Source organism: Rhea americana, unplaced genomic scaffold (genome assembly GCF_003343005.1).
Source record: "Rhea americana isolate MKP2758 unplaced genomic scaffold, rheAme1 scaffold_103, whole genome shotgun sequence".
NCBI classification, from domain to species: domain Eukaryota; kingdom Metazoa; phylum Chordata; class Aves; order Rheiformes; family Rheidae; genus Rhea; species Rhea americana.
In genome coordinates, this window is record NW_028185073.1 from 2949601 (window position 1) to 2964400 (window position 14800).

At 36.5% G+C, this 14800-nt stretch overlaps 1 protein-coding gene across 1 annotated transcript in view; it reads left to right on the forward strand.

The window, feature by feature from the left end:
• The window catches only part of BRD10 (bromodomain containing 10), a 57995-nt gene that overhangs the window by 934 nt on the left and 42261 nt on the right, over window positions 1–14800 (forward strand). The window contains exons 2-3 of the mRNA XM_085307294.1: window positions 3–511; window positions 10376–10576. Of these exons, the coding sequence (XP_085163420.1) occupies window positions 3–511; window positions 10376–10576 (710 nt within the window). The remainder of the gene's footprint in view (window positions 1–2; window positions 512–10375; window positions 10577–14800) is intronic.

Here is a 14800-nt window from a genome sequence, read left to right on the forward strand (position 1 = left end):
AGCCGGCGGGCGCCGCCGAGCACCCGCCGCCCCTCGGCGCGGGAGGCCGGGCGCCGGCGGGCAGGGCGGAGGAGCGGGAGCGGCGGGGCGAGGAGCGCGGCGATGCCGGAGGCACGAGCGGCGGCCGCCCCTGGGAGCAGAGCCTGAGCGCCGAGCTGCAGCAGGCGTACCGCATCCTCCGCGAGTTCCTGCTGGAGAAGCACCGGCCTCTGACAGCGCCTTTCCTGGAGCCGCTCCCAGAGCAGGCAACCTCCGGGGAGGAAGGAGGAGCCGGCTCCCTGTCAGGTCGCAACAGCGGCCACTCCTTTCAGCACTCGCCTGCTGGGATGTGGCTGCTGAAGATGGAAGAGAAATTTTCCAGCGGACAGTATGCAGGGATAACGGATTTCGTGGCTGACTTTCGGCTCATGCTGGAGACGTGTTACCGGCTGCACGGTGTGGATCACTGGCTCTCCAAACAGGCCCAGAAGCTGGAGATGATGCTGGAGCAGAAGCTGGCACTGCTGTCCCGGTAGGTGTAGCAAACTCTGCRCTTCCTCTGGCAGGTGCCTTTTACATAAAGGGAAGAGGGAAGGTAGATTTTTTGTGCAATTGCTGAGGGTTTGCTTCTTCTGAGAAGCGTCCAAATCTTATTTACATTTTTTTTTGAGGTGCCAAGCTGAGAACATCAAAATAGTGCTCAGTTTTCCCTCACTAAGGGTTTTATTCCTGATAGAATCACAGGCTTTCTAAGGTTGGCAGGGACCTCTAGAGATCATTTCGTCCAATACCACTCCCCAGGCAGAGTGAGCTACAACAGGTTGTTCAGGATTGTATCCAGTCAGGTTTTGAGTAGGATGGAGACTCCAGAACCTCACCAGGCAGTCTGTTCCAGTGTTSCCCCTACTCTCACGGTGAAGAAGGGTTTTTTATGCTCAGACAGAATTTCCTGTTTCTATTTGTGCCTATTGCCTTTAATCCTGTAATTKGGCACCACTGAGAAGAATCTGGCTCTGTCTTTGCTCTCTCCCATCAGATATTTATGTACATTAATAAGATCTCCCTTGAGCCTTCACTTCTCCATGCTAAGCAGTCCCAGCTCTTTCTGCCTCCTTTCCTGTGACAGATGCTCCAGTCCTTTTAATTGTTTTGATGGCCCTTTGCTGGTCTCAGTGCAGTAGATTTGTATTCCTCTTGTACCGAGGAGTGCAGAATTGGATGTAGAAAAAAGAAGCGTTTTATGAATGTGTAGCATACATAACCTGTGCCTGTTATTTTACCCAGGCAGAAGCAAGTGAAACTGTCTAACTTCTCTGGACTGTCTCTTGAAAGTTAGAAGCCTTCTCTGTTAGAAGTAGATGATGTCTTACATGATTAGTCTGTACAATTTTTTTTTTTACTGTTGGTAATATAAGAATAAAATGTTCAGGCAAAGTAGCTGTTTTGACACTGCTATTTAATGTCAAAATAGTTTTTGGTAGTGATAAAATGGAAGATAATCACTGGCAAGTGCTAATGGTAGTTTTCAATGGTAAAATGGAAACTGTGATATATTTAAATATAAGTCCCTGGCAAGAACCTGTTGCCATGGATTTTTTTACAGTGGAAGGTCCACCAGTCTTCTGTGTGGCTTGCTATCATGCATATAAAGATGTAGGGGAGTAAGGGAGAAGAAAAACAAGGAGGTATGAAGAAATATCTGAAGCTATAGCTGTATGTGTCCATCAATCTCAAACTTCCTAGTGACACGGAGTGGTACTGCTGGTTGGTGGGAAGAACCTTGCCTGTGTAGAGGGAATGCTTGRGGAGACTGTTGCAAAACTCAACTGAATAAGCCACTGTGAAGGTATTTTGTGTTAGTGTGTCAACACAACAACCTTTGAAACTTGTTCCTCATAAAAGCAGCTTTGGGTCAGGCTGGGAGTAGGGGGTTAGGAGCTGAACCCAAAGGAGAATGAACATTGCTAGCTTTCTCAAGTAAAATCTGATTTTATAAAAGATGGCAAATTCCTGGGTCAAAGGAATTGCTACTGGCAAATAAATAGCTTACTAAATAAATCTTGGAAGATTAATCCTGTGTTCATTTTTCTGTTATCTGTGACCAACTACATACAGTCCTTCCCAGTCAGAAAACTACTTCTTGGGAGAGTATGTTACTGCAGTATAAAGGTTAAATGATTGTCTGTGCCAGGAGTGATTATGCTTTGAACCTGCCTCTCAACATTCTGCTCAAAAGCTGTCTCTATAGGGAGACTGCATCAAACTACATAATTTGCTGTGACTGCAATATCTCTACAATATTAAACTGAAGCGTACACACTGCACTACTTTTCTTGTTAACTGTTGTTTTTTCAGAGTGCTTGGTATGTGATGGAATAACAGTGCAGTATTTTGGACAACTAATGCCGAGTGAAGCATTCTGCTTTATTTTGCTTCGTTCTATTTCTTTTTCCTCATTCTACATTGAAATGTCTGTTACAAATGGAAGGAATTTTGAGACAGCAAGTGAGATGGCATGAAGTAGCTGAAAACATTGAATAATAGTCAGCACGTGTTGRATTTGGTATGACATAGGGGTGCTCAGTGCCTTTTTATTTGAGACTTCATAGAAAGTGAAGCCAATCTGTGTATTGTGGTATTAAATATCAGTGTGTGTATTTACAAAAAAAAAAAAAAAAGTTGTTATTGCTCTTCTTTCACACACAGTCTTGTTCAAATAAACAGGAATATTAAAAGAGCTAGAAATTATTTCAATATATAATAAATCTTTTATCATGAGATTTTTAAAGACTTAAAATACTTGTAAACACAAGTAAACACAGAAATGTAAACACATTAACCTGGTAGAAGTTTCTAAAAACTGTATTAATGGAAACGACTGTGGAATCTTCTTTTACAATTTTTGGGGAGGGAGCAGATATTTTAAGTGTTTAACACAGCTAATTTTATTAATAAAAATGAAATGTAACAACTGCTTCTTGAAATAATCATTCTTGTTCACTGTAGTGTAATAGTTAGCTCAGTGATCCCCTATCAGGTGGCTCCTAGGCAGCAATATTGACTCTAAGATTGTCAGATCTTTCAAACCACAAAAACCTTCTTAAAATGGAGATTGCTCTTATGATCCTTGTTTACAACTGTTTGTTACCAGGTAGATTGACATGATGAGAACAATACAACAAAAAATTTCATTCTAAAGACTTGATATCCATGCTATTTGTGTTTTAGGGCAATTTATTTTGGTCCAGCTGTGGTATGGCAGTAGGGACCAAGTGTTTACTAGGAATTTGAGCRCAGTAAGTGGTTTGCTGGAATGTTCCTTTCAGTTCAGTTGTATCCAAAAGGAGTTTTGTTGGTACAAAGACTGCTTTGAGATGTGAAGCAAGGTGTGGTGACTGGGTGGCTTGCTTCAACGCATGCTCCAGATCTGAGCAAGATATGAATGTGAACTCACTCGGAAGATGAAATGGATGTGATGTTATCCACAGTTTATCTGCATGCTGTTATTGGACAAGGACAAGCAGACAGTTGATTTGCATGGAAGGTTGTCTGTAGAAGTTCTGTGAGTCACATATTGGAGAAGCAGGCTAGTCATGAAAATTGTAATGTAAAAAGCATAAGATTGCTTTAGTCCATCAGGCCCCAAAAGTCAGCAAGCTATAATCTTTTTGATCCTAAATCAGAAAAGTATTTCATATTCCTAAAAACAGTGCAAGTTTGTAATGGCCTTCTGTGACCTGCAGTAGTTGAAAAATAAATATTTGTGATTGTTTGACTAGGAGTGATAAAATCTGTGGTCATTTCTTCTATTGCTATAACTACTTTAAGACAATGGCTTTGAAGTAATTGACAGACTAAAATGGATCAGTAATAATTAGTGCTTTTAGAGAGAGAGAGAGAGACTGCAACAGAGAGAGAAGAAAACAAATTTGTGGGCAAGTTATTTCTGTAGCATCAAAAATCAAGTACAATCTTCCAGGGAAAATGTAATGGAAAGGTAACATCCTTTTATACATGTTAGGAAGGCTTCAAAGACATGACTGTTGGAAGGAAATGAGACTTATGCTGCATTAGCCAAACTACTAGCCCTTGCAGCTCTTCCTACGTAAATTACTACAGCTGTGCTACACTTGCCTATTTGTTATTTACTTGCAATGGCAGCAGCTACTTTTAGGAAACTAATGTTATTTTTTAATATGAAAAGTTGTAAAGATGCTAACTTTAAAGATACTTCATTTTTTTCTTTCTAAACCAAAGATGGTTATGATGATTGTATGTGAAACAGCTAGTGGCCTCGTAGCCATACTTCAGAACTGTCTATGCAGCTGCTGTCTTGCTTGGTAATAAGTAGCATCAAATTAAGTATTACCTTTTCTAAAACATTGCTAGCAGCTTTAAGGTCTTAAGGATCTTCCACAGTGGTGTAAGCAAAACTGCTTCATCTTGTGCTGAAGTAGAATAAGAACATTCACCAGACTTAGGCAATGTTTCCAGTTTGACAGCTGTAACATTTTAATCCGGTGCAACTGTTTCAGCAGGTGTAACTATGCAACCCTGATTAACTGCATGGTAGTATATGTAATTATATTAAGACTGTATTTGTGCAAAGAGCTATCAAAAGGAAATGTAGGTCTGTTAAAATTATTTTATTTCAGCATAATTAGGCGTAAGTGTTCTCAAACTCTTTATAAAAGATCTTTTGCAGCTGAAAATAGTTATTAACCAATATATGTTATTAATTGAGTTTATTAAAACTTTATTTGGCATATTGATTCCAAGGCAAAATTGTTTCATAATGATTTTCAGATTTTTTTCTGTAGTTCTTTTCTAACCTCTGACACAAACTAAATGTAAGGTTTAGACTGCAGTGCAATATCACTTTCCTGAAAAGTGGCTCAGACAAGAAAAATTGTATCTGAGATGCTAAAATCAGATTCCTTAAAACAGCAAAACACTTGTCCTCCTTTACTTTATGAATCCAAACTTTGTCTGTGTTTTGCGGTTGTGCTGTGTCTTGAAAATATGCTGCTTATCAGAAATATTTATGAAGTATACCTTGCATGCCTAGTATATTAGGAATTGACATTATTCTGAAATCTGTCTGCCATTGTGTCTTCTCACCCACTGTCAATGAGAATCTAATCACTTTTAGGGATGAGATTAATCTTGAAACATCTATTAAGTGTAGTCTAAAAGTTGGAATTACCAAATATAGTCTCCCTGTTTTATTTGTAATTCTGGAATTTCTGTTCCATCACAACCAGTTTTATCTCCCAGGATACAATTGACCAGAAGTGTTTCCATTAAAAGACTCAGTTCACTTTGCTGCTGCTGATGATTTCTTTTAATCTGGCAGTGTTCTTTCTCTGATTTGTAAGCTTATTTCTATTTATAATATGCAAGAGCTTTAATGTGCATCCCAGTAGGCAAATTGTATTCAGAAGACCAAATTCTTTCTGTTATTGGCATCAATCAGTACAAGCATGATCCAGTCCAAATGTAGCATTATTATACTAAAAACACTCTTGAAATTAAATGTTTGGATTCATTTCAAATCCAAATATTGTTTCTTAGATTAAAGTGATACATTAAGATTTGAATTTGTTGTATTCTTAGACCTTGATTCTCCATTGAAATGTGAGACAGGCGTACTGTGTTTGTATGATTTCATTAACTATAAAATCTTTTCGAAGGAGGTGATGCTATGTTTAGTTCACATTATACTTCTAATATATTCTGATTACATGAAGACATGTTACTGTATATTGGCTGATTCTACAGTAATTGTGTAAGTGCATGCTTTTACCTGCGGCAAATGCAAAGTAATCTTGAATATCTGTTGCAGTGTAAACTAATTCAGACTTCAGCTCTCTTGAATACACTCAGAGTTAAGAAGGAAGCAGAAATTTATCCTCTTGCCTATCTCTCATAAATGATTTGCACTTCTAAAATTGCAATTTCATTTTTCATTTAAGTTGTATTGAAGCACGCAGCTACTAAAAATGTGTTCTTGATGAAAATTGATTAGATGGCTTCAAAAAATTCATTAAGACCAATTTTTTGAACTTCATAAGGGAGCTGTGATAGTTAGGATCAGGGTTTGATTAAGTGGGATTATTGCCCTTTGGTGGGTGACAGCAGCATTTAGGTTGGCTTCAACAGGTCATGAAATCACAACCTAAATAGTTAATTAAAAAATGTTATTCATAATGTAGTGTCTAGTGCTTCAAACTTGGGAAAGTCAGAATTAATTAATGATATTCCAAGTTTTTATTTGTTTGTGGTCCTTAAATATAAGTAGCACTGTTTGTCCACTTTGCTTCTTCCTTGACTGTCTCCTTTTCCAACTTCCTGTGTATATCACAGGTCCAAGTTGCACAGTATTTTCCTCTTGCTATTCACTATGACTATTATTTTCCAAACTAATGGATATATTTTGTATTTATACTTTTGTGCTATTTAGTACAGTGTCACATTGTTGCAATATTTCTGTAAGAGTTGAGAGGATATTATTATCCAGGTTTTACAGATTAGAAGCTGGAGAAAGAAATGGAGGCCCAACTATTTCTTCTTTGAAGTTTCTGGGATGTAGTAACAGCCTTCTTCTTAACTCCAACTCTTACCTACTTCCTGTGCCCATCTTCTGCTGGAAAAATGCGCTTTTCAGAATCCAGTGGTCGGGTCTTCCATTTCCTTCTTCAGCAATAAGGAATCTACAATTAGATGTTTATGAAAAGTCTGAACTAAATAACTTAGGCAAAAATCAAAAAGAATTAATGCAAAGGTAGGAATAGATTGTGGATGTAAAAATGCATTATTCGTCTTAACTGTGTCCATTCTCTTCCTTCTGCTTAGTTGTCCACCACATAGCTTCCCCAAAACATGAGGCAGAGGTTGTGAATACAAGTCTTGTTCTTTACCCTGTAAAGTCATTCTGAGAACTTCTGTATTCTGCATATTTCCCTTTTTACCTTCTGATGCGTGCATAGCCTTGTCACACCTGAATTTATACAGGGTTTTTGAATTTAGCTGCTAATGCTTTTAACAACTGAGAAGGGACATCTTTATTTCATAAAACCTTAAATTGGACAAATTTATGTGGGTTTCTACAGGTGAAGTGAAATGCGAAGAGAAAGAAAAGCAAAAGCTGGTTCGGTCTCAAATGTTAGCTTGAAAGTATGAGAGCACTACATTTTAATTTTACTGCCTTTTTCTCTAAATAACATGTTGCCCAAGAAACTGAAGCTTTCTTATAAAAAAGATAACTTTCTGTGTGAAACAAACCAAGCATGAATGCTCTAGGATCCTGTTTTCCGTTGCTTATATTATAAAATATTGAATAATGCTGTTTCCCATACTACTAGATGTGTAAATTCTGTAACAAGTGCTTCCAGTTCAATAGATTAACCTGATAATCTAATTTTTGATAAATTTTCTGATTTATAAATAGTTTATTTCATATAGTAAACAGCCTTCTTGTATAGTTTTAATTTTCCTGTAGCAGTGACTTGTACTAAGCTTTAAAATGTTCAGTTTTAAAACAGGTGATAGACACCCTGTTGTTTCCCTCTCTCTTCTCCTTTCTTCTGTCCATGATTTAGGAGATACTGAAAGCATTTCTCATGCAAATTGCAGGATTGATTTCTGTATCATAGAGAAACATGTCTTTTTATCTTAAAGTTTTAATGAAACCTTGTGTAAAACTGCATCCTTAGTATTTTATGCTGCTGGTAAATAATATTGCTTTCCTACCAAGAGTCAGATTTTTTTTTTCCCATAGAAGATACTGTTCTAGGTATTTACTGTTAACTTTTTTCTGTTGCCTTAACTTGTTACTCAAACCTGATTTACAGCAAAGCTATCATTAGATTTCACATAAAAAAAAGATGGAAGTGAGAGGAAGATGGTGCTTCGGTTGCTCCAGTTACATTTTATTGAACAATCTTTATAAAATAGTTTGTGTGTATTCCAGTATTTATTCTTTGTAAATATATTTTTAAATACTGCTTTTTTATATATATTTTTAAATATATATTTTTAAATACTGCTTGAAACTACTTAAAAGTATGCTATGAGTTCATGTGGAAGGCACCCTCTAATCTTCTGAAGCTAGAGCAGTAAGAACTTGTGATAGAGTCCTGGTTGGTGAAGTAGCTGGTACAGTCTTTAGTGTTTCTGGTGTAACAAGTTGACTACATGTGCTCAGGCTACTAAAAAGTTTTTTTTTTTTGTCCATTAAAACCCTGTGCTTCCCTAACTTTATTTGGGGATGGTACTCTGTAATTGTCTTTATGTCTAAGAGTAAAGACAACCGAAGAGTGGAATTTGGGGCTTGAGGCTGATCAGTGGAAAAACACGGAAAAAAATTTTGGGGCTTTTAGGGCTTTTGGGAGTAAAAGAATATCAATTAATTATATTGCTATTCAAATCAAAGGTTTCAAACATTACAAAATAATTCCATGTTACATTCTGTAATGATACATTGCAGTTAACTCAGGGGTCCTTCATATAATTACTTTATGCAGAACACACTTATGTATAAACATAATGAAAAAAGACTATATACCTTGAATTTGTTTCAAGATTAGCTAAATAGATAGTATTATGTTAATTGTTATGAGAAGAAGGTAGTAAATAATCTTTCAGGTTTATAGAATTTATATCATCTATATTATATGGTAGTGCTTGCATAAGACTTTGAAATGTATTGTTGTGAGGTGTTTAATTCACTGGTAAAGAAAGATTGTTTTAGGAGTTCCAGTCACTGGTTATTCATTCTTTCTGCCGTACAGTGTCTAGCTGCGCTCTCAGTTGTGCCAAGGGAGCTCTTTGTAAATTTTTTTTAAAGAATGGTGGAAGCTTGTTTGGGAGGGATTCACCCAGATTGTTTCAGTGATCTGAGTTTCACAATAGAAGGTGTAACAGGGAGTAGGAGGAGGAGAAGTAGGCCAGGTATCATGTATTAAGTACCAGCAAAAAGCTGTTGCGTAACTATACACAGACGTGCTGCCTTGTTATGCATCACCATTGGAAGTCTGCGAGTAATGAGGGAACTCTTTCTGAGGAAGAGGATATGCCCTGGGTGAGACATCAGAAGAGAATATTGAAGAGCTGTCCTTGTATCCAGACCATCAGCATGCTGATCTAATGTACAAACGTTGTCCAGACTGAAGTACAGTATATGCTGAAGCAATTGCCCCCTTTCCACCTCCTCCTTTTTTAATGCTTCCAAGCCATATTAGCAAACAGGTAATTTCTTTTAGTAAGGAAGACTATATATAAAGTGATGAGACACTGTACCTGCTGTATTACCATGGAGTATGTGACCAGCAGTTTTTTTTATCTTTCAGCACCTTCAGTCTTTTTATAGTGTTCTTTTTTTGARATATTTGAGTACATGCTGGCTTTGTAATTCTAGGCAGATTTTGGGGCTGTAGCTCTTGAAACAGAGCACAAGTCAGTTTTCCTTCTTTGAGGTTAAATCTACATTTTTGTTCTCCCCAGATTCTTTGTATTTTAAGTGGCCTCAGGCATATGAGAGTGCTGATCCTCAGGCTACTATGTCTGCTAGCATTCTTCTGGCTGTCTGCAGATTAATCTGTAATCTAGAATCTCTATGGTATGGGGCACTGAGTTTTTGCCATATTAGTTTTGGTTGTGTATCTTTTAGGGGCAGGGAAAAAGATGTGTACACTTGTATAGACTCCATGTTGGGACAGCTGTTCACTGTGGACAATGTCAAGCTCTGATACTCCCTTGGAAAATTTGGTTCACACTGTATGGCTCTGGAAAATAAAAGGATTTTGTTTATTGTTTTCCCTGCCAATTGTTTTCAGAGTTTGTATGATAGTGTCGTTCTTCTGATAACATGTCTGCTAGAGTAATTTGAAACATGGTACAGTCTGAAATGTAATTTCAACAGTCTGTGGATTTGGGTTTTTGTTTTCTTAACAGACCAAAACTCCTCTCAGACAATTTTTAAACATATTATTTAAAATAACCTCTCCCTCTCCTTATTTTGTCTCAGTATTTTTATGCATATTCTAAAAAAGGTAGTTCTTTGCTCAAGGCTAATAAAACTATTTTCTTTCCGAGTATTTTTGGATTAATGATAACACAGGAAATTCTATCTCTAGTTGATACTCAGTTACTTGAGATAGATATCCACTATTTTTAACAGGCATACAAATATAACTTATTTCAGTTTTACAGAATTTTAAACTTAAAAATCATAAAGAGCATTCAGAGTGAAAATTTGCAGCCTGAATAATGGCAGATGAACAATAACTGCTTTTCTCTGAGCAAATATGCTTGATCTGTGGTTGGAAGTATAGGCGTTAAACTGCCTCAGGTAAGAGAAGCTGTAATTGTGAATTGACTTGCTTTTTCCTTCTAGGCATTTGAGAGAGAAAACATCAATAGCTGTAACATCTAGAGGATGCTATGGCCTGGAAGATGAGAAAGGAACAGCATGCACTTCCACAAGACGTCGTTCCACACCTCGCAGTTTAGTAGGCCTGTCAACAGGCATGTTTGAGTCTGTAATGGTTCAGGTTCTGAGGCAGGAGGAGCAGCTGAGAACAAAAGAAGAAAAGAGGTAATAGGAGAAACTGGAAAGGGTTGGTGTGGTTTGTGGGTTTTGTTTGTTTTTTCTTAATAATCTTGTCTTCCTGAATCTCCAAAGCAGCTTTAAGACTCTTGTAGTTCATTCAACTTCATGCTGCTCCTAATCTTGAGTTCCCTTAGGAACCCAGGACTTTGATACAGTGGATCCACAAAGCAAGAAGTTAAGTTTTTGGTTTATCCCTTATTGAAAAAGGATTCTGAAGCGCTATAAGATTTTAAGTGATTTCAGGCTGCTGTTATTTAGCATTATGAAACTGACAGTAACTGAAAGCATATATGGCCACATTTCCTGTTACATCAGTCATGATTTAGCCTACCTCTCCTTGGCCTGTTTTCCATGCAACAGTTGCATTGAAAACTACCAAAATGCATACAGTGCAACTCTGATTCTGTCAGTGCCACTCACTGATAATTTGCCTCTGGCAAATTACCTCCAGCAGTACAGCTCCTATTATCTCACCAATGTGGCATTTCACCTTATTCATTAGATAGTGCATTTAGAAGGTATGTGTAGTTAACTGCGTATGACTTYTGTGGTTTTCAAGTCCATGAATTTAAGAGGCATACAATTCCAGACAGCATTTGATGTTGGCTGTAATGTATTTCAGTTTGGTTGAGAGTATGAAGCTCAAACATATGTATTTCAACAGTAACTTGAGAGGCTGGCTGAATGTGGAGCATGATGTAAGATTGTTAGTGTTGAAAGTTTAAATACTTTTGACTTTCTTTCACACTGTACAGTTTTGGAATTTTTTCCGATATATAACCAGCTTACTCAGACTTTGCAGGCATTCTTAATTTTCAACTCACTTGAAGCCATATGGTTTTGGTTGACGTGGGTGCTAGCCAGTTCTTTTTCCCCTAGAGACTGTTAGGTCTGTGTTCTCTTCTAATTCACCTCATACTTTGCACACTGCAAAAAAGCAAAGATCACTAGGTCTACTGTTTTTCTAATAAAATTTACCTGAGATATGTTCAAGTCTGTCTGTCTTCTTGATCTCTGAACTTGATAACACAGTTGTGAAAAGGGTTATTTTGGTAGGTTTTTAATCTGTAGATTTCATAGTTTCTGTAGAATGTATTACCTACTGCAATAAAAAAGTCGACTTTTATATACCTATTTTAAACACTGTTCTACAAAACCATAGTAATTAACAATTATGCATGCATCTAGTCATACTGAAAAGTCCTAGATTCTGTGTGAAAGAGTCTACAGTAGTTGATTCTACAGTATTCTACAAGAACAGAAAGGAATCCAAACTTATCTCTTTATGCTGTAAGATTTTTGCACTTTGTCACTTAATAGGAAAAATTACAAATGTGTCAGTAGATAGCTGGTCTTACTTGATACTACTTTGACTATACTGATCTAGGAAAATAATCTGTGTTTTTTCTTGTTCATTTTTCTTATTTGCTAATGGGTCTACCATGCTTTCAAACTAAAATGGACTTCTCTATATCCTGCCTTGTTCACCATAGTGCAAACATTCAGCATTTAAATTTTGAAGATTTTTGTTTTAATATGCTTTCAAAAAAGACTTGGAAATTGGAAGGCCAATAAAATTAATGAAGTATTGCTAGTTGGGATCACACATTATTATTGACAACTTAAATGCACTTACATAGTGCTGAATTTATATAAAAACACACATTTGAGTAACTAAGACATCTTTACTTTTACTGAAAAACTTTTTACAACTTCTTACAGTTATTTTGGGTTATTACTAAAATATAGACAATACTGAAAGTATAGTTATTTACTATGAAGAGTAAAAGTTTATTCAACTTTTTTTTTTTTGAAACTGATAACTGAGGTTAACACAGAATAGACTCATTTCAAAAGTAGGTGTGAGATTGCAACCCCTAGGTAGCATAATTGGAGTGTGTGACACCTTCCTTTTAGTAATCCCACTTGAGCGGTCATTAGAGCTGCAGACTTGGTATATCAATAGATACAGATTTTAATCACTGAATAGGTTTTCTCTGACTGTTTGCTTTTGTAATAGTGGTTTACTGAATTGAAATTGCATTTACATCTGTTAAAGCTCATCTGCAAGGATGTAATATGTAAGGATGTAATATGGATAAGCTATCCAGTGCCAGAGTATAATTATTGATTGTGAAATTCAACTCAAATAAGAGGGTAAATCATTTAGGATTTTAATATGCACCCTGCCAGACATCTTGCATTTCTCTTTCCCTCCCAACCTTGCTCTGCTGCTGATTTTTCCATAAAACTCTACGCTGGAAAATGAGTTATGTTTGGGTAGACAGTGCCTGCTGTTTAGCTTGCTTGCAGGTGAGCAGTTAGGAAAACAAAAACATGCTCTTTTTCTGGCCATCCAGCTAACCAGTTAGCGTACATGTACTTTCCAGTTAACAAGCATCTCTGTTTAGACTGTTGATCTACCTGAGCAGGAGATGCAAACTTCCAGTCCAAATACGTAAAGTGGCTTGTGCTCTGCCTTTCTGCAGAGCTCAGGTCAAGTCTAAAGAAACTGCCCATTGAAGTCCAAGTTAATATTAAATCTTTTAGATACTTCCATGAATCGCTAACACCCTTTCATGAGTAGAAAGAATTGCAGTATATGAAATCCTTAAAATAGTTTAGGTTTTGATTTGGTATTTCTTCCACAAAATCTTTAAAATTGATTTTTTCACAAGCTTTTCTTCAGATGCATGTTTTGGAAGAATATCCTGAAGTATCATTTTTTGTTTTCTTTCACTTCTCTAGAAATCTTATTTCTAATCCTTTTGCCATTTATATAAACTCTATAGGTCTATTCAATTACTTAGTTCCATGCTACATTACATACATATATATATAWAAAATACATATATATATATAATATATATATACATATACATATATATATATAAAAAATGTCACACATTAACTGACTATAAATACCTGTGGAATCATTATATAAATCTGGGACACTGGCCTTTTCAAAGGTTTTTAGATGCTGAAGAACAGATATAGACGTCTAGTGAAACATTTAAAGCCATCAGTGAACAACAGATAATCCACAATTATTTCAATAGGAATTAAGTGTCTGTACAGCTCTTGTTGAAAAGGATACTAGGTACCTCTGTGTCTTTAGCATCTCTGAAAATGTGGTCACTAGATGAGTTTCAGATGTTTATATGAAACAATTTGAAGAACTCCATTTAAATTGCAGACAATCATTTAAATTAGTAAATCACGGAAAAAGGTATGCTTATGTAATCTCAGTTTTGCCTTTGTTTATGGAGTGAACTGAATCTTTCAGAAAAATAATATCTGATAATGTGGTTTAAGACTCTACAGGTATAGAATTAAGATTATGTGGGCATCCTCAAATTCAGTTTCTTGCTAATATAGAATTTTGATATAATAATATGAATAATACTTAAGGTTACTATTTTGTGTGTATTTTTCTGTTTCTTTTAAAATTTATAAAAACAAATTTGTGGGTAATTAAAATAGTTCCCTGTACTCAGTTACCAGAGTTTCAATGCTTTCAGCATAAAACATAAGGTATCAGACCTTTCCAGCTATCAGACAGATGATTTTGGTGGGTAGCTGAAGAGATGACTGAAAAAGAATGCAGTGATTTAAGTGGTTTAGGAGCAGTAATAGCTGGAAAACAGTATAATCTAGTCTTTGCTGCCTCCACCCTCCAAGTAAAATCTTTTGTTGGATGTGAGATATGGAGCTGGTGAGATATATCTGCTGGTTTAGGGAAGAAAATGATAAGAAAACAGGGGAATTATGCCTGGACTCTGTTCTGTGTGGTATCTCTAATCTGAGATTTTGTCTTGCATTAGACTGGAAATGTCAGCTTGATCTTAGAATAGTTGTGTGTTATTACTGTGAACATAAATCTGCAAATACAATCTTAGTAGATGTAAATAAAAGTAGGAAACAACAGATTTTTAATTGCTGCTTTCAGCACAAAAGCCAAAGTCTTTGTCCAGAGTTTCGCAGTATAAGTGTATTTGTTCTGTTAAATATCAAATGTTTCTCCCTTTTCCTCCCCCTTTTCCTCCCCTTTCTCTCTCCTTTCTATACTCCCCCAAGAAGGACCAGGAAAATGCTGTGTGATCTGAAAGATGGGCAGCTAGTAGAAGAGCTCAGTAATGAAGATGTGTGCCATTTTCTTACCTTTTCATCTTGAATGTTTGCTGATAGTGTGATAAAATGCTACCTTTA